This window comes from Seriola lalandi, unplaced genomic scaffold (genome assembly GCF_002814215.2).
Source record: "Seriola lalandi dorsalis isolate HSWRI2012SDOR001 ecotype SW California unplaced genomic scaffold, Sedor1 jcf7180002054249, whole genome shotgun sequence".
Classification (NCBI taxonomy): domain Eukaryota; kingdom Metazoa; phylum Chordata; class Actinopteri; order Carangiformes; family Carangidae; genus Seriola; species Seriola lalandi.
Window position 1 is genome coordinate 419283 of NW_019524802.1, and position 23483 is coordinate 442765.

The following is a 23483-nucleotide window of genomic DNA, read 5'->3' on the forward strand; positions in this document are numbered from 1 at the left end:
TGGAATTGTGGCAACATTATCATTCACAACTGAATAGGAATCTAAACATCTAAAGTGGCTAAAACTTTTGCACAGTACTATAGTAGTTTGCTGGTGTCACTTTAAATTAAGGATTCAAGCTTTTTATTTGTCACATGCACACAACAGGATTTACAGTGAAATGTAAAGTTACATGTTGCAGAGATGACAGTGCAAAAGACAACAAAAACAGAATGTTCAACGTAAAGAGAAACGGCATAAAAAAAGGTTTAAACAATGTGCCCAGTATGCATTCTGCGTTCTACAAAAAACTCAGTTTATTGACTATTTTATTGTCTTGTCTACTTATGCTCTATTAAGTATATATATATATATATATATATACAAATATATATATTCCTCCTATATATATGTGTATATATATATATATATATACATAGATTAATCAATAAATATAGTATTTATTTGAATTTTGATTTCACTACTGTCTGGTGTTGATCAAATGTTCTTGCAGGTCACTGACGATATGGAAGTGTTCCTGTTTTGCACCAGCAGTCACATGAGATGAGGCTGGTGTTGTGTCACGTGAGATGTTGCGTCTGAAACATGGCTCCGACTAGCACAGAGCAAAACACCGCCGTTGTGACCGACTGTCCTCTGTCTGCTGACACGCATCTATAAACACCAGAAAACGTAGCAAGTACATGCCGCCCAGCAGCATGTCCTCGTTCTGTGAAGTTAATGTGGTACGAACTCATGATGCGTGAAACCGGCGGTGCACCGTTAGCTTGACGCCAGCTAGCTGCCAACTGCTAAAAGTGGTAAGAGGTGAGCTAAGCATTAAACAGTAAGCGCTGTTGTTCTGTAATTACAGCGGAGTTACATTTAACATGCATAACTGCGCCTGTTTATTTTGTGTCAATGATTCTAGTGACTGTGTGCTGGCTTTCTGTTTGCTTCAGTTAGGTTTCGTAACGTTAGCCCCTTCTTTAAGCTAACTGTTAGCGTCAAGTTGACGTTACTTCCCCAATTCTCTTTGAGCTTCTTAAAGCTTTTTTTCCGATATTTATAACGTAGAGAATGGTGTCATTAGCTAAATGAAATTTACATGCTTTATTTGAGACTTACAATATCCAATCTTGGTTTTAAGTTGGGCTTTGTTATTTCTTGGATGTTATCTCTGCCAGCCAGCTAGCAACCTAGCTAATGCTATACGAGATGCATTCTTAAAACTTCTTCTTTTAACTACTTGTGCTACATGAGCGTTTATGAGAGTTGTGCACTTGATAAGAAGCACTGAGCAATAGTTTGCTGGTAGTAAAGGCACAGGTGAAATCACTAACAGTAAAATATGAAACTTCATTGGAAACTTGACACCAGGGTAGACTAGATTTGTTGATGGAGCAGAAATAGTTTAGTCATGTGAGTTGAGCTCAAAATTCAGGGACCTGTAGGACAAGTAGTCATGTGCATTCAGCAACATCACATCACTGCCTGCTTTTCTCCTCTGCAGAAAACAGTCTCTCATTTCAGCACTACACAGCAGTATTATTTTTAAAGCATGACAAAAGGAGTTGTTCATTTATAATTTTTTAAATCTAATTTATACTTTTCATAGAAATTCTCTGTGGGACAGGCGGAAGAGATTAGGTCTGCCCTTGATGACTGGGATTTCTTTCTCCATGGATGTCTGAAAATCATTCCCGGTGGGAGACAGCAAGGTGAACACAGCTGATCAGTGTGCAACTCTGGACAAGCATTGGAGACTCACCATGGATTGGCTGATGCATGCAGTCGAGAAAGACTTGGGGATTGACCGACGACAGCAAGGCCTTGGACCTCGTCCCCGGGAGCTCATAGCCCTTGTTCCTACCCGCTGGGTGATGGGCCTGAGGGAAAGGAGGGTCATGCGCTGTGCTCGCTTTGACAGCATCAATGAGGCTGAAATTCGCACTTACCTTCAGTGTTCCCAGGCAAAGTTGCCTCCTGGCTGGACACGAGTATGCATTCAGGGTCTGAGGAAAAGCAAACTGAGCTACAGATTGGCTAGAGACCCATGTGATCAACAAATGGAATTCATGTCACAGGATTCTTACGTCAAAACCATGCAGTGTGTTTCGCAGCATAATGTCAGGTACTGTATATATTTTGATGTTCTACTGGAAAATGTGCTTGTCACCTTATGCTTGTGCTAAAGCTCAGACAATGTAAAAGTCTCTCTTAAAAGATGATCTGTCACTTCACTGTTGAGTTACTATTTGTGAACATTAGTTACTCTTCTCCAAAGATTTTAATAAAAAGCTTCTCTGTGTTAATATCAGTTAGCGCTCAAACAATTTATCAACAAGTCGAACGATCGTTAGAAAATAAGTCTGAAACAATTTTTCATAATTGAGTACTTGTTCAAGTCATTTGTCTAGCAAATATGCCAAACTTTCTCTGCCCTTTGGAAAGTGATGTTTTTTTTGTTATTTTTTCCATTTTGTATTTGTTTTAATTTATTTATTTACTATGGATTTTGGACAGTTGGTTATATGAAATAATTAGTATGGGGCATATTTATTTTTCACTATTTTCTATTTATAGAGAACAATTGATAAAATAATATCAATTGATAATGAAAATAACTGTTACAGCTCCAATATTGGAGTACCTGGTGCTTCACTTAAAATTAACTACAACTTGCTATGCAACTCTAGTGTTCATTTATTCGCATGCATGGCTTCTCATTCACTGTTGCATGAGGTTCCTTAATCGTGCACTCTTAATAACATTCAGCACTTAGCTCTTGCTTGGTTGTAGCTTTTGATAGGTTTCTGTAGTCAGACTTCACTGTTTGTCTTGTTAGACAGCTTAATTCTAAAGATAGATGTCAGGTGAATGTCTTGCATACAGTGAATTTAAGGCTTGCTTATGTGAGATTTATGAGCAAGTTTAAAATACCTAAACTAAATAACTAAATACAGTCATTGAGTATAACATGTTTGAGATAGTAATGTATCAGCTTTTTGTCTTTCCTTCCTTTTTCAGGAATCTGTGGCGTGAAGTTCATTACAAACTTGTGCAGCCATATGCAGGAGCCAGTGAGCAGATGCACATTGGAGCCGTAGATGCAGTGCGCCATGCGCTACAGAAGCTCTTCAATTCCACATTCATCTCATCTGACAGAGTGTCACCATCCCTCTCTCCAGCCAGAGAGAAGGAGAAAGAAAGCTACTTGCCATCCAGTTCATCTTGCTTTTCCAAGTCCCAGTCAGACCATCTGTGTCCTAATGTTCTGCCCGCAGAGTGTCTGCTGGAGACGGTAGAAATGCTGTACGTGATTCTACCATATACTCAGTATTCATTCCAAGATATTGTCTCCTTCAGCCCAGCCAAGCTCGCTAACAGCCATGCCAAAGTGTTGTTCATTCTCTACCAGCTACTAATAGCTCTACAGGCATGTCATGCAGCAGGTCTGTCTTGCGGCGAGCTCTCTCTGCAGGACATAGCAGTCGATGAGCAGCTCTGCAGCCGTCTCAAGCTCAACCTAGCCCATTATGAAGAACTAGGGATGGTGGAGGATGCAAACAGTGGTGTTACTGGCAGACAGGTGCCAAAAAGAGTCCTGCCAGGGGACAGTGTATGTGTCAGCCAAAAGAACAAAATGCTCTGCAAAGACTGCTTTGATGAACTCAAGACGTTGGTTCTGGACTGGGTTCATGGACGAGTCAGTAACTTTCGCTACTTGATGGAACTGAACAGGTTAGCAGGACGGCGAGGAGGAGACCCTAATTATCACCCAGTGCTGCCATGGGTGGTGGATTTCACTGTGCCATTTGGAAAATTCCGGGACCTCAGGAGGTCAAAGTTCAGGCTCAATAAGGGGGATAAACAGCTGGACTTTACATATGAGATGACCAAAGAGGCTTTGGCAGCTGCAGCAGGTAACGGTGTTGGTGGGGGCGGTGTAGGTGGAGACCTCAGTGGCTCTGTAGGTGCTGGTGGCACAGGACATTCCGACCACCTCCATGTACCTCATCACATATCTGATGTGCTCTCAGACATTACCTACTATGTCTACAAAGCCCGGCAGACGCCCAAGTCAGTGTTGTGCAGCCATGTTAGATCCCAGTGGGAGCCTAATGAATACCCAGCAAGTATGGAGCGCATGCAGAGCTGGACCCCTGATGAGTGCATTCCAGAGTTTTACACAGATCCCTCCATTTTCCGCTCTATCCACCCCGACATGCCAGACCTGGATGTGCCTTCTTGGTGCAAGTCTTGTGAGGAGTTCATTGAGGTCCACCGGTGCCTTCTGGAGAGCAGAGAGGTGTCCCAACATTTGCATCACTGGATAGACCTCACATTTGGCTATAAGCTGTCTGGGAAAGAAGCTGTCAAAGCCAAGAATGTGTGCCTGCACCTCGTGGACAACCACACCAATCTGACTACCTTTGGTGTAGTTCAGCTGTTTGACCAACCCCACCCTCCCCGCTTGTCTCCCTCCCAGTATGCCCCAGCAGAACCTCCTCTCCTTGGCCTTGCTGCTCTTAATGTGCCTTCTCTACACATCCCTCAAATCGACACCATGGCTGACACTGTGGATGGAATGGTACCAGAGTCCACAGGGTGTGAGTCCAGTGGCTGGACCATGGTAGACAGAGATGAAGAACTTGAACAAGGAACAGAGGCTCTGGACTCATTAGCGTCCGCTGTCTCATCCAGTTCAGTATCCTGCTCTGTGCCACTGCAAAGTGTCAGTACAGCAGGAGGAAAAATAGGAGGAGAGCACACAGCACTTATTGTATCTCAGTCCCCAAGTACATTCCCTGGTGATTTTACAAGCAGCTTAGGCCCTGGTTTACGCAGTGCCATGTTACAAAGAGGTGGGCCAATGAACAAGAAACATGGTGAGGGAAGTGTAACTGCCAGCAGTGCAGAGGAAATCAAGATCATCCTCCCCGAAGGCTTCAGCCCATTGCAGCCTTTGGAAGAGTTGGAGAAATTGAACAATTTCCTGGTGAAGAGTCTACACGCTGAAGTATGGCATCCTGCAGGATCTAGTGACTGCACAAGAAATGGTGTGATAATTGAATCTCTATCCTCTCTTACACAGCTCTACCAAAGAGACATGCAGGCCCTTGGTGTTGTCATTGCTGAGATATTCCTCTCCTTTAAACTGAGAGGACTGAAACCAGGCACCCCCCTCAGACAGCGTTTCCAAGCTGTTATGAAGCTATGCTCTGCCAGCCTCCGTGATGTGCCACTGTCTTTGCACCATGCCCTTGAGACACTGCTGCTAATCGAGAAACACTCTGGGAAAGCACATAGAGAAGTACCAGATTGCCCAGGTCCACTCCTCTTCAAATATGACCCCATCTGCGATGGGCTCCCTCCTCCAAATCCCTGCCAGTTATTGAACTCAGTTATCACTCCCTTTCCTTTCCCTTCCTATTTCGCAGCACTTCATGATTTTATCTTTTCCTACCACACTAAGATGGCGACTACATGCAGCCTTCAAGGAAGAGATGTTGTCTTTCACCTGTGGCAGCAGCTTGAGACGCTGCTGCGTGGCAACATCACAGCTGAGGGTCTTGAGATTCTCTTGCCCTTCATTCTAACCCTCATGCTTGAGGAGTCCACTGCTGTCTATGCTGCTTGGTACCTTTTTGAGCCCATCTCAAAAGTACTTGGTCCCAGAAATGCAAACAAGTACTTACTGAAGCCACTGATCAACGTATATGAAAACCCTCATTGTCTCCGAGGACGTTTCTATCTCTACACTGACTGTTTCATTCTGCAGCTGATTGTGAGGCTCGGCCTGCAGGCCTTTCTCTCCAGCCTACTGCCCCATGTGCTGCAGGTCATCACCGGCTTTGAAAGCTCCTTCTCTGGCTCTGGTGGGGAAGCATGCAAAGGGCTGAGGGCTGGCACATGTAATCTAAGAGAGGAAGAGGAAGAGGACTGTCAGTATGGTGAGGTGCGGCCACCATCAGGGTCTGTTAATGGGAATATGCCTGGTACCAGTGGAACCAGTGTAGGAGTTGGGGTGGTGGGAGACACAGGGCTGGTTGACTACTCCTCTGGCATCAGTCTCAACGACCAAGTCTTTCTTGCAGAGACAGAAGACTTTCAGAATGGGTTCTATGTCAACAGTGGAGGAGGTATGGCTGCTGGGAAACAGCAGAGCCAGAACTCTGCAGCCAAAGATCAAGACCAGGAGTCTCTAAGTGTGGGGAAGCTAAGCGACAAAAGCAGCACAAGTGAACTCTCACTGGGTGATGGAGACTCAATGCGGGATCGAACCAGTCTCAAATCAGCTGACAGCAGCCAGGACCTGAAACACACGAGTGAGGGAGAAGATGGAGGAGAGCTGGAGGAAGACGAGGTGACTGAGACTGAGGGTAAAGAGGGGACAGATGACGCTACTCTACCCAACCTGGAGCTCACTCTCTCTGGTTGCACAGAAGCTTCAGGAGCCACGGTTGCCACTTTGGAGGGTGAGTTTGTGAATGGAATGGCACTGGAAGAGACTGAGAAAGGCATTGTGGGAGAGCAGGAGGAGGAGGATGACCATGATCCAGCAGAAGACTCTGAGGAGAAAGAGCAAAAGATTCTTCTAGGTGAGTGATTGGTCAATGTTTATGTAATGCTTTTGTTTATTAAGGGATAATGACTAATGTTTTAAACTTGTCTCCCACACACAGACACAGTCTGCAAAACAGTTCGATGGCTGTCAGCGAAGCTCGGACCAACAGTGACGTCTCGATACGTCGCCAGAAATTTGCTGCGACTGCTCACAAATTGTTATATTGGTACGCAAATATACAAACATAAAAGTTTCATTTTCCCCTTTATACATTTATATTTTGCAACATTGACAAAACCATCCTCTGGGGCTTTTTGTTTTCTAATTAATGTTATGCTTTACTGCATGTGTTTTCTTCACTCCCTTTTCCCTCTCATGTTCTCTGCCTGTAGGGTCTGAGAACCACCAATTTGTGGCCCCTGCATCTGAGGAGAGCAGTCTGGACAGTGTGGGAATGGGCAGCGTGTATGAGAAGAAACCTGTGGTTGGTGATCAGACTGCAGGACCCGTGTTGGACTGTCTCATCTACATAGCTCAACTTTATGGAGAGCCTGTCCTCACCTACCAGTACCTGCCTTATATAGGATATCTCGTAAGAGGACAAAAAATATACCAATTAGAGAATGAATGTAGATAACTATCACCACCACACCCCTTTTTGCCTTATTAAGCTAGTTTGCTTTTTCATGGGGAAACTGTTTGTAACATTTTAAGGTAATTTCTTTGTTCTGAAATACTGCCAAAATGTACTTTTAATTTTACCAATGTGCATGGTTTCCAGGTGTCTCCACCTTCTTCACAGCGTCTTAACACACGTAAGGAGGCAAGTCTGCTTGGAGCTGTTGCACTTACACAGAAGATTGTTGTCTTTCTCTCTGATACCACTCTAATGGACATGCTGATGAAGATCAATCAGGATGTGCTTCTGCCACTACTGGACCTGCTCACCACCCCGAGTATGGGGTAAATAACAAACATATCCATGTACAAAAACATACATACATACATGTATGTTGAGGCACCACACACAATGGTGCCTGAAGGTTCTATAATTCAAAGACAGATTGTCAAAAAGAAGCATCGTTGTAAGATATTGCAGATTGTTTGCTTTTTGCTTTTTTTTCCCCTCAGCATTTGTCAAACACTTTGAAGTGTTCATACATTTTGAAGCGCTTTATCTTTTTCATGTTTGTGTTGAAAAATAATCATAAAATGTGCTTCAATAGATCTGCCATTCATCCTTGGTTGTACTCACTCTGCTGTACTCAGGTTCCCCAGCGGGGTGCAGACTCGTACTGCCGTCTGTCTCAAGACACTCAGCCTGATGGCTCTCATCTGTCTGCGCATTGGGAAGGAGATGGTGCAACAGCATATGGCTGACACTCTGCGTCGATTCTTTGCTGTTTTCTCTCTGCTGCATTCTCTGCAGCCCCAGGTATGTACACACAGAGACACAAAATACAGAAGGACTGACTGATCTCAAGTTTATTTCTAGAGTACTTTCAGCAAGCACTTTTCTCACAGAGAGCTTTATGTAAAACAAATGACACAAAGGCAGATGGAAATATGGATAAAAATAAAAACAGAAGACAGAAACTTGGAATATGAACTGTATGACAGATGGAGAGAGAGAAAGTACATGCATTTGTGAGTGTGGCTGGATGGTTGTTGCAGATCATTTAAATGTTTATCCATGCACTTCCATCTCTTTCTCTGTAAAAATGGAATTGTAAAATACACAGATGTGGTACACTGTCTCTGTTATGCTGTAGCTGGACAGTGCCCCTCGCAGAGTTGTGGGAGAAGTCACAGTGGTGGATGTCTGTACAACTGAAGAGTTGAACGTGACATATGAGTTGGGGGTCTTGGAAGAGCTGCAGGCTGTCTTCAACCCTGAGATGGCCCACGCCTCTTACATCCCCTTCTACTGTCTTATTGGTAGGAAATACCCTGGTTTGTGTCAAATAAGAAAACCCTATCCAGCAGAAACAAGGCAGTAAACTGTATATACTTTTACACTTCAGTGGTATAAATCAGTGTTATACTCTGATTTCTGTAGGTGACGTGTCAATTCGGAAGCTGATTCCCAACCATGAAGTGGTGTGGCAGTTGGTCCAGTCCTACCATCAGAGTGTGAGCCAGGGGAGTCCAGAGACAAACCTCACAGCAGCGTCCAGGGCAGAGCTGCCTCCACCCTCGATGGGTCTCTCTTCTGGTTTTGGCAGACGATTGGGTTGCAGCCCCTTCCCTGCACCCTCAAGTAGCTCCACCCCACTGGGAGACTCCCTCCCTGAGTCTGGCACATTTGGGAGCCACCTAGTCGGAAACCGTATCCAAGTCTCCCGAGACACCGATTATGGTGGTAGCCCCAATCTGGGCTTGGCCAACTCCTGGGGACGCTCCAGCCATACCACCCCCATCATCACCACTGCCTCCACCTTCACCACTCCATCTGTCGGCACGTTGGTTTCATTCTCCTCCTCCTGGGTGACAGGCCCCAACCTGGAGGACAGTGCCCTGAAGCAAGAGCTCCCTCGCAGTGGCCGCTCCCTGCAGGGCAACTGGCTGGCCTACTGGCAGTATGAAATTGGTCTCAACCAACAGGATCCACATTTTCACTTCCACCAGATCCGACTGCAGAGCTTCCTAGGTCACTCTGGCACCACAAAGTGTTTGGCACCACTGGCAGGAGAGGATTACTTCCTTTCTGGAAGTAAAGACAAGACTGTGAAGCTTTGGCCTCTTTATAACCATGGCGATGGGACACAGGAGGTGGAGCCTCGGCTGACTTATAACGACCATCGAAAGTCAGTCTTCTATGTTGGACAACTGGAGGCTTCACAAGAGGTAGTCAGCTGTGATGGTACTGTGCACCTGTGGGACCAGTATACAGGTAGAAATATCAATCACATCGCATGTCTTCTCATGATTATTACTGTGCATCTGGAGCTGATAATGTTGTTCAAGTACTTTGCTATGCAACTACAGTCTATCTTTTGTCCTTAGGCAAGCAGATCCGCTCATATGAAGCCGTGGATGGAAAGAATCCGATTACAGCTGTGACTTCAATGCCAGCTCCACACTGCAGTGTTGTGTTTGGCAGTGCAGATTCTGTTCTCCGCTTCATTGATCCTCGCAAACCAGGATTGCAGGTAGCAATTTCGCTAAGCAAGCTCACTCTGTCAAGACCTTTGCCATAAAACATTCAGCAATTAATCAGCTGTTGCAGTGTTTTCATAAATGCTAGTGCTTTTTACACTTCTCCACTATAGAGTTATTTCAGACTTGACAGTGACAAAACTTCCCTCATATCCCCAGCATGAATTTCGTCTGGCATACAACAATCTCAGTGCTGGGCTCATCCGCTACCTGGCAGTGAGCCCTTCAGGGCGCACAGTGGCCGCAGGTTTCTCATCTGGCTTCATTGTTCTGCTAGACGCACGTACAGGGCTTGTTCTGAAGGGCTGGCCGGCTCATGAGGGAGATATCCTCCAAATGAAGGTATACTTGGAGTGTGTGTGCATTTGTGTGTGTGGTTTTCTTTACCATACGTCTGAATTACTGAATAGAGCTGCCTCTGGGTAACATCTTAGTCAGTGGTGTTCAATAAATAGAAATTAGAAATTGAAATTTATATATTATTTCTATAATTTGGGAGCACAATGCATCAATATAACAATAAATATACATAACAAATTACAACAATGCCGAATTAGGATAGTTGGTTTTAGTATCAGTAGATATGTTGAATGCATTAATAACTTAGTGCTTTTAGAATAGTAGAAACATAGTTCTCAGGCTCTGTATTAAAATCGCTGCTGGATGCCCAACTGTCTTTAAAGAAAAGGGAAAAGAAGATGTAAAAAACCCGAATGAAAATTTTTCTCTTTGAAAATGGTGCAGTTTGGCAGTCAACATTTACTTAGGGGTGTCTTTAAATGTACATGTATATGTAACAGCTCCTTTGTGTTGTCGTACTACATCATGATAATGTATCATGCATTTGACATTAAAGAGGCTTTTTCTGTCGATCAGTAAAAAAAAAAAAAAAAAATTACCTCCTACAACAATTTAATGTTGTAATGCAATAGAATATAAAATCCTTCAAGTGGATAAATACTGAATGCTTTCTGTATGCTTTGTATGTCCACACAGCATGAAAGGTTTACAGTGTGGGCCCACACTAACTTGAACCCTCATTAAGGACCCATATTCAATGAATTTCTCAACACTGGGCTGACGTATGGGACTTTTTAACAGTCAAGTTGTTTACAGAGGTCGTGGGCCATGCAGTGTGTCACAAATTGGCAGTCACTCTCTATGATGTGGTTAAACTTTGTATTCCGCCAGATAAACTTTTCCTTATTTGTTATTTATTTCACAGTAATACTTAAAGTGTTTATTGTGTTTCTGATGGACAGGAGGGTAACAGGAGGAGACTATTGTGTTTTCAGCTGCCAATTCTATGTTTTGGTGCATCAACCAGCAAAATCCAGTGGGTATGAAATCCCAATCAGACTTTCTGAGAAACAGTGGAAACAACTGTGGAAATCACAACCCACGCAGTGCACATCAGCCGGTTAATCACTTGTCAGTTGTGTTGACTCTCTTTATCTGAGTGACTTAACAATACTTAACAATACATGTGTATGTTTAACATACGACCTCTTGGTGTGTTGTCTACATGGGGTGTTGAATAATTTTATACTGATACTTGAGCTGATTTTCGATGAAGGTTTGAGAGCTGCCTGCTCCTGATGAAAATGAAAAAAAGTGTTCTATTAAATGCATTGAGTTTGCTATCGTCAGGAAGAGGACCATTGCTTTTTATGTGCATTCAGCCTGTAATTTAATAGGTGTAGTGTTAACTTAGTTCACATTTAGGACCATCCAATTCATGTAAAAACCTGAGCTATTGCATGACACCAGTACCATCCCCAAATATCCACCAGAAAATTGTTACACTGTATATCTGGACCACATCACGTACTCAAGCTAGAAGGTGTGGCTCTACTTTTCAGCAGTCATGTGATAAGTATTCAAAAAGACAATCAGCCAAGTGGCTTTTATTTTGACATTCCCCAAAGGTAGTGGTGTGGAGATGGTGAAAGTTGTACCCAGCAAATCTGTTGTCAACAAAACGCAAGGATGAGCAAACTTTATTTAACCCCAAATTAGGTCAAGGATTGTAGCTCTAGTTTTAAAAGCACAAGTTTAGGCAAATATGGACACAGGTTACTCATTATAAAGACCACAGTGGTTCTCATTGGCACATATTACTCAGACATCCCCTCAGGTTTACATGTGTCAACCAGTGGCTGTTTTCATATTAAACTGGGAAATTAAAAACAAATTCTGATCATTATCTTATTTTATTCAAAATAAATTTTGTTGTAAATAAAGATCATCAAACACTTTGAGCTTACTACCAAGTGAAAGTTTTAAGTTTGTGGCTACAGGAACAGTGCTAGTCAGATGGTTTTAATGTTTTTAATTAAATCTCAAGTGCTTTAGAGCAGCAGTCAGTCAATACCTGTAGACATAAAAAGTGAGAAATTGATATAATCAAAAAGGACTCTGTAATCTTGCCTGATTTTTCCTTTCACATATTCTTTAGTTTTAGGGTACTTATAAGGACATTTTAAGTGCATTGTTTTGCATCTAATCACAAATCCTGACAAAGCTTATACTGGCATATTTACTGGGATATGACATCAGCAGTCAGTGACTTCCTTTCTTGTGTTTTCCCTTCAGGCTGCAGAGGGAAACTTGGTCATCAGCTCCTCCACTGACTACACACTCACTGTGTGGAAAGATCTGGAGAACAAGCCCATACGCCAGTACAAGTCACAGTCTGACCCCATCCACGCCTTTGACCTTTACGGTTCGGAGATTGTAACCGGAACAGTGGCTAACAAGATCGGGGTGTACTCCATGGCAGATATTTCCCTGAGCCCCGTTAGCAGCACAAAGCTGAGCTCCGAGAACTTTCGTGGCACTCTGACCAGCCTGGCGGTCCTGCCCACCAAGAGGCTTCTGCTTCTGGGCTCTGAGAATGGTGCCATTCGGTTACTAGCTTAAATCAGTGGTTCCCAGCTACACTAAACACTCTTATGCTGACCGTCAAAGTGTCTTATTTGTGAATACACCAGGTGTCTGAGCTCTCTCTGTCCCTTCTCCTGTGCTGGAGGTCAATTGTCCTGGTAGAGCAGGTTGTCAGTTCCTCTCAATGGTTCTTTGAATGAAGCAGCACAAGTAGAGGCATTGTATAAGCTTCATGTCTACTGAATCCTTACACTCTGGCTGCACTGAATTTGATGGACAGGAAATGTGTGCCACACTATTGACATTTATCATGTACAGTAAATCCCATGATTTTTTTTTTTTTTAAAAGACTATAGATGTATAGATAATATATAATGGGAAATTCTTGACAAGGTCATTTATTCTTTTGACTAGGTCAGTTATTCTGTTCAAAAGAATGAATCAGAAGACGTGCTCAGGAAGGTGGGACCAAACCTGGTTCTTATGTAGTGTTTACACTTTCCAAATAGATGCATAACAACACCAAAAATACATTGACCTCACCTTTCATTTCCCTTGACAACAGAATACATGCGTATCCAAATGCACTGATTAAACTATGCAGTATTTGTGGATCAAATCATTTGTTTTTGTTAGCATTTCTCCATATTCCATCAGAGTTGTTTCAGAGTGGGTTGTTTATACATCATTAACAATAAAAGTACACTCGCTGGTTCGGCGACCATCTTGGTACATCTTCTCAGAGTGGAGACACTTCAGTTCAGTCGTCACACACAAATGTCAGTTACCGATGCACAGCCTTTATTCTACTGCACAAGTATGGCCTGAATTGTAACATTTAGATTCTCACTCAGATTTTAAAGACTGAATGTTTTTATCCATGAATAAATTACTTGAAGTTGCTTTGGGATTTTCTAAACCGTGTTTAGGGATTCTTGATTTAGCAGTTAGAACCTGTAGCAGCATTATACTGGGAGTGTATCTTGGCAGACGCCACTTTGACTGGGTTTGCCAGTTAGTAGACTCACAACTTTCTAATCTGTGACTACAAAACCTAACATAGGACCAGTCAATGCCAAGATAAACAGTTTTTGTATTTTAACATTTATATGTTACTGCATATGAAAGTTATACATCAATAAAAATGTGATTTAACTCGCTACTTATTGTGTAATACAAATTAATGTATAGTAAAGATTTTTTTTCCTTAAATCAAGCCCACTTTTCATTAAACTTTTAATGGATCTAAACATGTTTTCAAAGCCCAGTATTATCCACCAATCAAAGCTTTGCTCTTTGTATGATTTTATCACTGTCATGTTGTAAAACACTTTGCTCACTTTTCTAATTATTTGCCCAAAGCTCAAAATGCTCTGACAAGTGTGCTACACTTTTTGATATTTTTTGTTTTTTGTAAACCTGGAGCGAAAGTTCAATCCTAAAAAAAAAACCAACTTGGTTTTAAAAAAGAACATTTGTAATTGCACGACTGATGTTGAAACACCTGATCCAGAATCTCTGCAAACATTTTAAGAGAAGTCCATGAAAAAGCTTATTTATTAACTGGATTAATAAAAATTACTTCCATGGTCTCTGTGTTCCAGTTCTGTGTGATTCACCTGGATTCATCATGACTCCCCTGCCTTACAATCTTCACTGAGTCACTTGCGTTCAGATTGGACAAAGTCCCCTCTTATGTTTGCAAATGACTCATGTGATCTAGAAGATCTCCTTTGCTTAGCGGGGGAAATGTGAGCGAATCAGCTGAATAAGTTTCCTTTCTTCTCTATTTTTTTGAGTCTCTTAAAGATATTATTGGTCACAACATATAACTGATTTTTAGAACAAGCAGTCAAGTGTTGCTGTCAGTTTTGTTGAAATGGTAGTATATCAAAGCCAGGAGTTTCTGGGAAATGTTGGCTTGTGTTGTCTGACATCAATAACTCTGGAGTCAGCAAGTTGTGTTTGTTTACCCACAGACATCTGGATTAACCACAGTTTTGCAATTAATCTGTCATGTTTCCTGTCAAAGATTTAGTTATGTCATGATTTTATCACCTGCCCATTGACATGCAAAATAGTTAAGCGTGTCAGGCTTCAATATTTAACCCTGGAAGAGTCTCAGTAGCTACATTTACAAACAAATAGTGGTTTAAATGAGGCCCCAATCAATGTAAGTTGATATTTAACTGTTTGCTGAGCAAGTGCCAATCTTTTTCTCTCAGGAATTCTGCCATCCACAGTCAGTCGCTCCTTTTTTGGACAAGGCAGCAAGTTTTTTTTTCTATTTAAATTTAAGGTAAGATCAAATTTACTTAAATAAAATTATTGGGGTACTATTATACATTTGAATAGTTTGGTGGAATATACTCAATATTGCTAAGTTATTCATGTATTTTCATGTTTGTGTGAAGTCTGCAAAAGGGGCTTTGACACTGTATCAGTTAATACTTAGACATTTTATCTTGAGACACCACAGGCAGGCAGACACCACAATGCACTGGTACTAAAAGTTGTCTCAACCAAGACAGGTGGACTTTCTGTCTGTTTTATTAAATTATAAATCTCCAATATTATGATGTGCTTCAAGACAGCCTGGGTAACTGCTGAAATCTCACACTTTAACTGTGACATTCTTGGTACATTGTCTACAATAAGTATATTTTATGTTTTAGGCACCTTTCCAGATGATCCTTTAACAGAGAGGGCGACTGAGTAAAGAGAAAGTGTTTAAGACCTGCAGACTATATAGTAAAGTTTTTTAAAATAAAGGTGAGAATGTCATGTTTTATGTGATCTAAAGGGGGACATTGATTTATTGCACAATAGTCTAAAGATTTCAAACGAGAGGTATATTTATTGCTTCACAAAAGCCCGCAGGTCAGACATTTTTCAGACAACATAATTTCTCTTTTCTACAGTTACGTTGTAAGGACATGGACCTCCGTCCGACACTCCTGTTGATCTGTCTCTGCAGCCAAGGAGTCACTGTAAAGCACTAATAAATCAATTTTCAGATTATACCTGATGATTATAATCTGTGCTGATTATATAATGGCTGTATAGATGGTTATTTTACACTACCTTTCTGCTCAACAGAATGCTGAGGTGGCAGAAGATGAGTTAGTCCCCTTGGTGCCTCTTATTCCATTGATGCCCAGCCACCCCAGAGAGGTTAGAGGCAAATTAGAAAAAGTTTGAATGGAAGGAGTTTTCTCTCATTGTGCTTGTTGCATCACAGCAGTGTTCTGGTCATCTTTAATTCACAGTTTGGAGAATGGGTCCTTGTGCTGAACATTTTCTCCTATTTCTGCCTTTAGAAAGTAGAAAATGAAAGTGCAACACAAGCAGAAATTGCAGATCCCACACAAGCAACTGTAATTGCAACAACCATAACTAGCAGGCCCAGTGGGGGTTCATCAGAGGAAGAGCAAGATGAGGGTTGTCTGTCTACCAACCGAAACCCAGAGTCAAGGGAGGCCATTGCTGCTGGTATTCAGAAACTGGGTGTGCAGCTGCTGCAGAACCTGGAGACAACGACAGAGCAGCCAAATGTCATCATATCTCCTTTCAGCATATCACTAGCCCTCTCCCAGCTGGCTTTGGGTATGCATGTTCTGCTTCAGCATTTACATGACACGTTGTATCTAAGCAGATTGTGTACTACATGCGTGTAATTTACCACAACTGATGAATTGTGTCAGCAACTTGCCCTTGTTTATAGCCATCTTGAGACTGTCACTATTCTCATCCAATTATTGCCCCCTCTTCTTTACAGGTGCAGTAAATGAGACAGAGGAGCTGCTGATGCATCATCTCCATGAAAACACTCTCCCCTGCTACCACAAGTCTCTGCATAATGTCTTAGAGCTGCTCCAAAACAATGACTTGCAAATTGCCACACGTATCTTCCTGCGCCAAGGTTACTCCTGAAAAGAACACAGCTTTTGTCAAAACTATTTTTAACTATACTAAAAGTTGAGACTGCATAGCTCCTGCTTTCAGAAACTATCTTGTTACTTATTTGTGCTGACCTAAAGAGCAGGTTTAAGAGAAACAGGGTCTGAGAAAGTGTGTGTTTATTGTGTCTTGTAGGGTTTGAGCCAAAGCAAGACTTTGTCAATGAGTCCCAGCGGTTATATGACTCAGAACCAGCAGTGTTGGAGAGTTTGCAGCAGATAAATGACTGGGTAGAGAAGGCAACGCAAGGAAAGATGACTGACTTCCTGTCTGCTTTGCCACCCAATCTTCTCCTCATGCTTATTAATGCTGTCCATTTCAAAGGTGAATGAGAAGTGAAATTTTATCATATTCATGTGATTCTGCCTCTTTTCTAAGATATTATGGTTGTAGGGAATATTAATTTCAAAATAATCAATAAATTCCTCTGTTCTTTTGTCATAGGCTTCTGTGTGTTTGAGTTAAGTTGCTGACTAAAACTGAGACCCCTTTACAATGTTTCCCACAGGAGAATGGAAAGCTCGATTTGACCCACGCTTTACCTCCAGAGGTGTCTTCTACCTTGACGACGAGCACATGGTTGATGTTGAAGTGATGGAAGATGCCAAACATCCCTTGAGTTTATTTATTGACAGTGACCTGGAGGCTCAGGTGAAATACAGTTCCTATTAGTCTTAAAAGGTTTCACCACTGTTCCCAAAATACATCAGTATCTTATCGAACATGTAGTTTAGAAGGACACTTTAATCCCTGACAGAACTGCATTTCTTCTCCCTGTGCAGGTGGCGAGCTTCCCATTCCAGAATGCCATGAGCTTGTTGGTGGTCATGCCTTTGTCCGGCCAGGTAAATGTGTCTTCACTTTCTGAAAAGCTGAACATCTCGGACCTGTATAATCGTCTTCCCAAGGAGAGGGCTGTTCAAGTTAAAGTCCCCAAATTCAACCTGGAGTATGCTCAAGAGTTAAAGGATGTTTTTATCAAATTGGGTAAGACTTTTTTTTTTCAAGCGGGCTCTGTTGCAGTGTTTTTTTTTTGTTTTGTTTTTTTGTTTGTTTTCTTAACCACTGATCAAAAATGTTCCGCCTGCCACAGACTAAAAATCAAATTAATCCTGTGAGGTAAGCCTCTGCTTTCTTCTCTTTGTTAGGCCTGGGACAAATGTTTTCCAATCCCAACTTGGCTAATATAGCAGATGGCCTCCTGGTGGTGTCCAGTGTGATACATAAGTCCAGCATGGAGATAAATGAGGAGGGTGCAGAGGCTGCTGCAGCCACCGCTGTGGTCATCTCACGTGCATCCAACCCTGTTTTCCACCTCAGCCAACCGTTCTTCTTTGCCCTAATGGATGATATGACTCAAGTACCAATCTTCATGGGTGTCATCACCAACCCTAATCCAGGAGCTCCTATCATGCAGAGGGGGGGAGATCTTGGAAGCAAAGATAAAGTGGGATTTCCAATTGACAAGAACCATGTTGGCACATTTGGAGGTCCACCTAAGTAGGGACTAATAACCTGCCCGGCTGTCCCAAGGAAACTCAGACCAAGACCTTTATGATTGTACAGATTAAATGTACATTATCACTTAGCTGGATCTGTGTGAAAAAATGTTTGTTTCTTTATTTCATTACACAATAAACATACTGAGGACCTCAGTATCCCCTTTAAAAGTCAAATACTCTAATTAAAAATAATTATAGTGTTGCTGCATTAGATGAGATGTCATCCTGGTCAAGTAATAATTAAAACTACAATTAGATACAAGAAATGGTTTATACCCATAGTAAAATATCTGTTCATCTTTTATTTGATAATACATACATTTTTCAAGGTGTCAACATGTAAAGCCAAACTAATCTGGTGTGTATGTAGTTTGAATTTTGAAAGATGTTATCTAATGGCATAATAAACTGAATCGATCTGGATCACTTGTCACGGTTATGAGTTTTACTGTAAAACAACTTGAGTGGAAAATTGGCTGTAGCTGCTAGCTAAAGCATGCAAATTGACACATTCACAAAAACTGGGAAAAGATAATACAAAGGTCAACTGTAGAGAACAATTTGTAATTTAACGTTTTTAGAAGGGTAATTCCAGTCAAATGCCAGTTATCTGTGGTTGTAACTAATAAGTTTGCCTTTGTCTCTACTTTTGCAAGTGACCAAGTGGTATTTGGTTTTCTCCTTGTCTTTGGCTCATAATGACTGACTGCAAAGTAACCAAATTCCTTTTTTGTACTAATTATGATATATCTTTTATGATTGTTATCAATCTATTGCTCATAACAACTAAATTCCTGTTTCCACACTGAAACAAAAGAAGTTTTATTTGTGATATATAAAAATTAAGGAACAGGTCTATGAATAGTCATTGAGTGTGTATTAGTTCAATTGCTACACTGAGAAGGCATCCAATATTTCATAACTTCTAGAAAAGTAACTCAATAATTGTATATTTTATGTATATTTTACAATACACGGACATCTAAGGTTTATATTCTTTCCAAAATGAGCTCGAGTGGAGTATAAAATCTTTTCCCTGTGGATTTGAACGCATCGTAGTATTATCCCTGACGTCACGTAATGTTTGGCGCTTACTTTCGTGCAGCTGGTCTCCGGTCAGTTTTACAGGCTTAATCAGGCGATTAGACCAACGGTGCTAACAGAATACAAACTGACGTCAGATCCGTGAACGGAAACGGAAAGTACGTCGCTTGGCGCGTTTGTCCAAGCTGTTGGCGCCACTGACACAATTCATAGAGTGCTGTAGCTGGAAGGAGCTAGTTGAATATTTCAGTAAACTTTTCCTTTTGGCACTGAATAATCTTTTCCCAGACATGACGAAGCTCTCAGAGGGTGCGATAGAGGTAAGGTTATCTGCAGTAAGACTAATGAGCTAAAACGTGATTTTTTATGACGAAAAACAAAAAATAAAGATGGTTTGTTGCACTTTTGATATACAGTCTTTGTTTAGCTGGAAAAGCCAACAGTCATTTGTTTACTTCCCTACTTTATGTAATATAAAGACGAAACAGCAGCTGTGTCGTTCACTTCTATGTCTTTTTAAAAAAAAAAAAAAAAGAAACTTCAGCAAACAGTCTGTTGTCTGACACGGTCGAAATTGAACTCCAGCGTTAACTTGAGACATGGATGTTAATTTAGCTTTGGGGTAAAAGTAATTTGCAAAATGTTTACACGTGAAACATTATGCAAAATATCAAGTTTGACGCTAACTAACGATGTGTGTTAACAGTCTCTGTCAAATGGCACCGGTGGCAACGACGCAGTGCTTCAGTTGGTGGTGAGTAATTAACAAAGAGAAAAAAAACAGCATCACACTGTCTTTCTTCAACGGTTAGCCACTTGGTTTCATCACTGCTGACCAAGTGACCTAACTGTTCCTGTATTTGGTAACAATTATATAAAGTGCACAAATAATTGAATTGTGTGAGTCGGTTTTAGGAAGCATTCCGCAAAACAAAGCCGCATTACTTATTTTCTTCAGGGTGGAACAGCTTCTGATGCATTTCAGGTGGTGACATACAACCTTTACATCAAAATACTACAATATGTGATAGTGAGCAGCTGGTTAAGGGTGGGTGCTACACTGCACATATTCAACAGGGTGATTCCAGGAAATGGTTTTTAACATGATGCTGCTCAGATGTGTGAGTAGCTGAGCTTGTGTTGAGTTTTATTTACTAAAGAAAATAATAATGCAGTTGATAACTTTTTGTTCATACCATACAAAAAACTAATTAAAGGAATGCTGTCATAAGATGCAGAATCACATGATCAGACAAACATTGTTCTTTAAATATGTTGAACAGTGGCACTTGTATACAACCTTTCAGAACATTCGCAAGATTGATGGGGGAAACGGTCCGGCTCGCTTTCGGGTGATGATGAGTGATGGACGCCACACTCTGTCCTGTAAGTTGTTCATCTTAATTTTTACAAACAAAACTGTTTATATAAATACAGAAGAGCAAGTTTGGATCCACAGCAAACAAAAACATATGAACAACAGTTCATTGCAGAGAGCAAGCAGAGTGTAGTGTTTGTTGGGACGAATAAAGACTTCACTGTATGATTTATTAACCACTATTTACTTGATGGTGAAAATTAAGACAGTAAGTTAATATTTTTCTTTACTTTTTTTTTTCTCCTTCTATTTAACACTGAATGTTGGACGGGCATGGTTGGGTTAAAGACAATGGCTGTTTATAGGAGTGGTTATTCTCAAGAGCCACTTATTTGAATCATGCTGGGTCGGCTCCTGTCTCATTCTCTCCTCATCTCTCTGTATCACTGCAGCCTTCATGCTTTCCACTCAGCTGAACTGCCTGGCAGAGGAGAACAGACTGGCCCCCAACTGCATCTGTGTTCTGAAGAGGCATGTGACCAACATACTGAAGGATGGACGGTATGTGGTTTGTCTGTACATTTCTTTATTGCATGAACTAGACTGGAAAGACTAAAGTGTCAAAAAAGATTGTGCTAATACAACATTTGTATTTACTGTAAGCTTAAAGTGTTTTGGACAGCTAAACATGAGATATCAAAGATGCATATGAGGCTATTTTCTGTTGTTAATGGAGATGACTCATTACAGTCGGGTGGTAATCATTTTGGAAATTGATGTCATCAAGCCTGCTGAAGAAGTTGCTGGGAAAATAGGCGACCCTACTGCTTACACTGAGGGTAAGGCTTCAAAGCACAGTTTGTAATATTTGCGACTTGCACAATAATTGATGTTTGTCTTGAGGTAGTGCTCAGTGAATATGTTTATGAGGTGATATTGGTATTTAGATATACATCAGTCATACACGTTAGGTTTTAGTGTCTTTGCAGGCCAATACTAATGTCAAATCTTTCTTGTAGGTCACGCTAAAGGCCCGCAGTCAGCTCCAAACCCCGAAAGCCGCCCCCCACTGCACCCGCAGAATAGAAATGAAGGTGAGTTTTTATTTGAATTAAAATGGGTGAAAATGTTCAGAATTCACATTTTTGTGGAAAAACACTATACAGAAAAAGTACATAAAAACTCCACCAGATGGCAGCATTTCCCTACTGCTTTTTTACCATTTAGGTGACCCTCAGATTTACAGGACACAAGTAATTTTGACATCCCTGTTGAGAAACATGTTCATTTTTAGCTTTCTCATGCCTTTCTCAAGAGTTTTTTCCTCTGCATTATTGACCCTCACAATTCTTCAGAGCTCGTCCTTTACATGTGAATGCTTGGGATCATAAACTGTAACAACTATGAGCCTGTGTTGATAGGTGGCCATCTCTGCCTGTGCATGGCGATAATTTTTTATCTTTATTTTGGATGCACAGTAAAATACACAAATGAGCAAATACAGAGCAACACAGGCTACGAGGAGATTGTATATTACAAACAGATTATTTTTTGTAACACTGGCACTTGTTCATGTCAGAGATAAACAGTGGATCTCGGCATAGCAAATAACTTGGACCAGAAGAGATGTGCAATCCGGCTGTCAGAAGGGTTTTGCTGTCTTCTTGTGTCTGTCATAGCAGGTATTCATCCCTCTAATCTGCCGTGTGGGAATTGAGGTTGTGGCAAGCACCCTCCTCATCAGCACAGTCATTGTTCATTTCTCTGTGTGTGCCGCTTGATCTGGGGGCTTAATTACCAGAAGTGCAGTGGTTGGCAAAGTGGGAGGACTTAAGTGGACACTTTGAACTCTAATCCTCCGCGTGAGACGCACACAAATCAAATGTGCAGCGCTTGTTCAAACGGAAAATCTCAAAGTCAGGCAGCACCGCTCTCCGGGGGAAGAGCAGCTCCAGTTTGTTATAGCATTTCACACTCTGCCCTGATTCTGTGAAATGTGTATCATCTTTCTCACCAAAATGCTGGATCACACATCTCCAGCAAGTTGGTTTGTCAAGATTTTTGTTTCCTGTTTGAGTCTTTCCTCTTGCTTGTCTCAACAGTGATGAATTTACTTTATGTCATTAGGTTTTTCTTTGAAACTTCCCTCATGAAGTGAGATAATTACAGTGATCACAGTTGCAATCCAAAGAAATTGGATTTTTGTAATTCGTCTCTGATGAATAATGTATGTGCCTCTCTCTTGACTCCTCTCCATCACTGCTCTTCATGGATCATTTATTTCTCTCTTCATTCCTCCAACAGTGAACAGAGGTTTCAGTAGAGACTTTGGAAAGAAGCCCCCATCTGCTATGCCCAGTACTCAAGGGGGAAGCTCCAAAGTTGTGCCCATTGCCAGCCTCAACCCCTACCAGTCCAAGTGAGTATGTTTTCCAGTCAGTTGGAAATGTAATGTCGTGTCAAAACGTTGTATATTTTACCGTCTTTGGAACTGTAAAAACATTACTGCATACATGTATAATACAATAAAATAAATGCAACAACAACATACTTAACACCAGTAAGACAATGTGAAGTGTTGAACGTTGAATTTAGATCTTGAAGATAACAGGGGGTAGGCACAATAACATGAACACCTATATAATTGAATGCAGTTGTATACAATAGCCCTGCCACAGTTACAACCTATGTACCACTGAATCAGCTTTGGCCCTTGTAAAGCTTTAGTTTGTTTTGTCATAAGGGATTCTGTTATATTGGAAGTAGCAGTGGAAATATTTTTAACATAATCTGTATAAACCACATCTTTAAATCTCTGATATCAGATAGTACTATCTTATTCCTGACGTATTTGTATTGGTTGATATGTTGCCCGATAAGTAAAAAGCGATTGCAGAAGAGAAATGTGAAAGATGTGATTGAGGTCAGTGCCTACATAGTTTGTTAGTTTAGTTACTAGAATCAACTAGTGAGCATTGAAATTTTATTTTTCAAAGTTAAACTGTCCTACAAAATGCAAATGTCCTGCTTAGTACAGATCAAGGTCATAACTCTGATATATCAT

The 23483-nt window shown here is 41.3% G+C and overlaps 3 protein-coding genes across 5 annotated transcripts in view; all 3 read left to right on the top strand.

Moving 5' to 3' along the window:
• The first annotated feature begins 570 nt into the window (after positions 1-570).
• wdr81 (WD repeat domain 81) lies at positions 571-14187 on the top strand. Of its 2 annotated transcripts, none has more exons than XM_087173536.1 (12): positions 571-807; positions 1598-2113; positions 3010-6584; positions 6669-6776; positions 6943-7142; positions 7332-7513; positions 7820-7985; positions 8323-8488; positions 8610-9443; positions 9557-9702; positions 9869-10051; positions 12305-14187. In XM_087173536.1, exons 2-12 carry the CDS (start codon positions 1752-1754, stop codon positions 12629-12631), a joined length of 6249 nt encoding a protein of 2082 aa, XP_087029662.1. In that variant the 5' UTR covers positions 571-807; positions 1598-1751; the 3' UTR covers positions 12632-14187. The 2 variants fall into 2 exon arrangements, with proteins under 2 accessions (XP_087029662.1, XP_087029663.1); XM_087173537.1 differs by having other exon boundaries at positions 571-800.
• A 496-nt stretch (positions 14188-14683) lies between these two features.
• serpinf2b (serpin peptidase inhibitor, clade F (alpha-2 antiplasmin, pigment epithelium derived factor), member 2b) lies at positions 14684-18143 on the top strand. 2 transcript variants are annotated; one of them, XM_023404567.2, is made up of 10 exons: positions 14684-14894; positions 15271-15367; positions 15517-15585; positions 15695-15769; positions 15916-16201; positions 16374-16517; positions 16691-16879; positions 17064-17206; positions 17338-17542; positions 17704-18143. In XM_023404567.2, the coding sequence occupies exons 3-10, from the start codon at positions 15532-15534 to the stop codon at positions 18057-18059; spliced, it is 1452 nt and encodes a 483-aa protein (XP_023260335.1). In that variant the 5' UTR covers positions 14684-14894; positions 15271-15367; positions 15517-15531; the 3' UTR covers positions 18060-18143. The 2 variants fall into 2 exon arrangements, with proteins under 2 accessions (XP_023260335.1, XP_023260336.1); XM_023404568.2 differs by lacking the exon at positions 15271-15367.
• A 223-nt stretch (positions 18144-18366) lies between these two features.
• The window catches only part of rpa1 (replication protein A1), a 32758-nt gene continuing 27641 nt past the window's right edge, over positions 18367-23483 (top strand). The window contains exons 1-7 of the mRNA XM_023404597.2: positions 18367-19421; positions 19808-19855; positions 20409-20487; positions 20872-20980; positions 21170-21258; positions 21439-21513; positions 22724-22838. Coding sequence (XP_023260365.1) covers positions 19392-19421; positions 19808-19855; positions 20409-20487; positions 20872-20980; positions 21170-21258; positions 21439-21513; positions 22724-22838 — 545 coding nt within the window. The 5' untranslated portion in view covers positions 18367-19391. The remainder of the gene's footprint in view (positions 19422-19807; positions 19856-20408; positions 20488-20871; positions 20981-21169; positions 21259-21438; positions 21514-22723; positions 22839-23483) is intronic.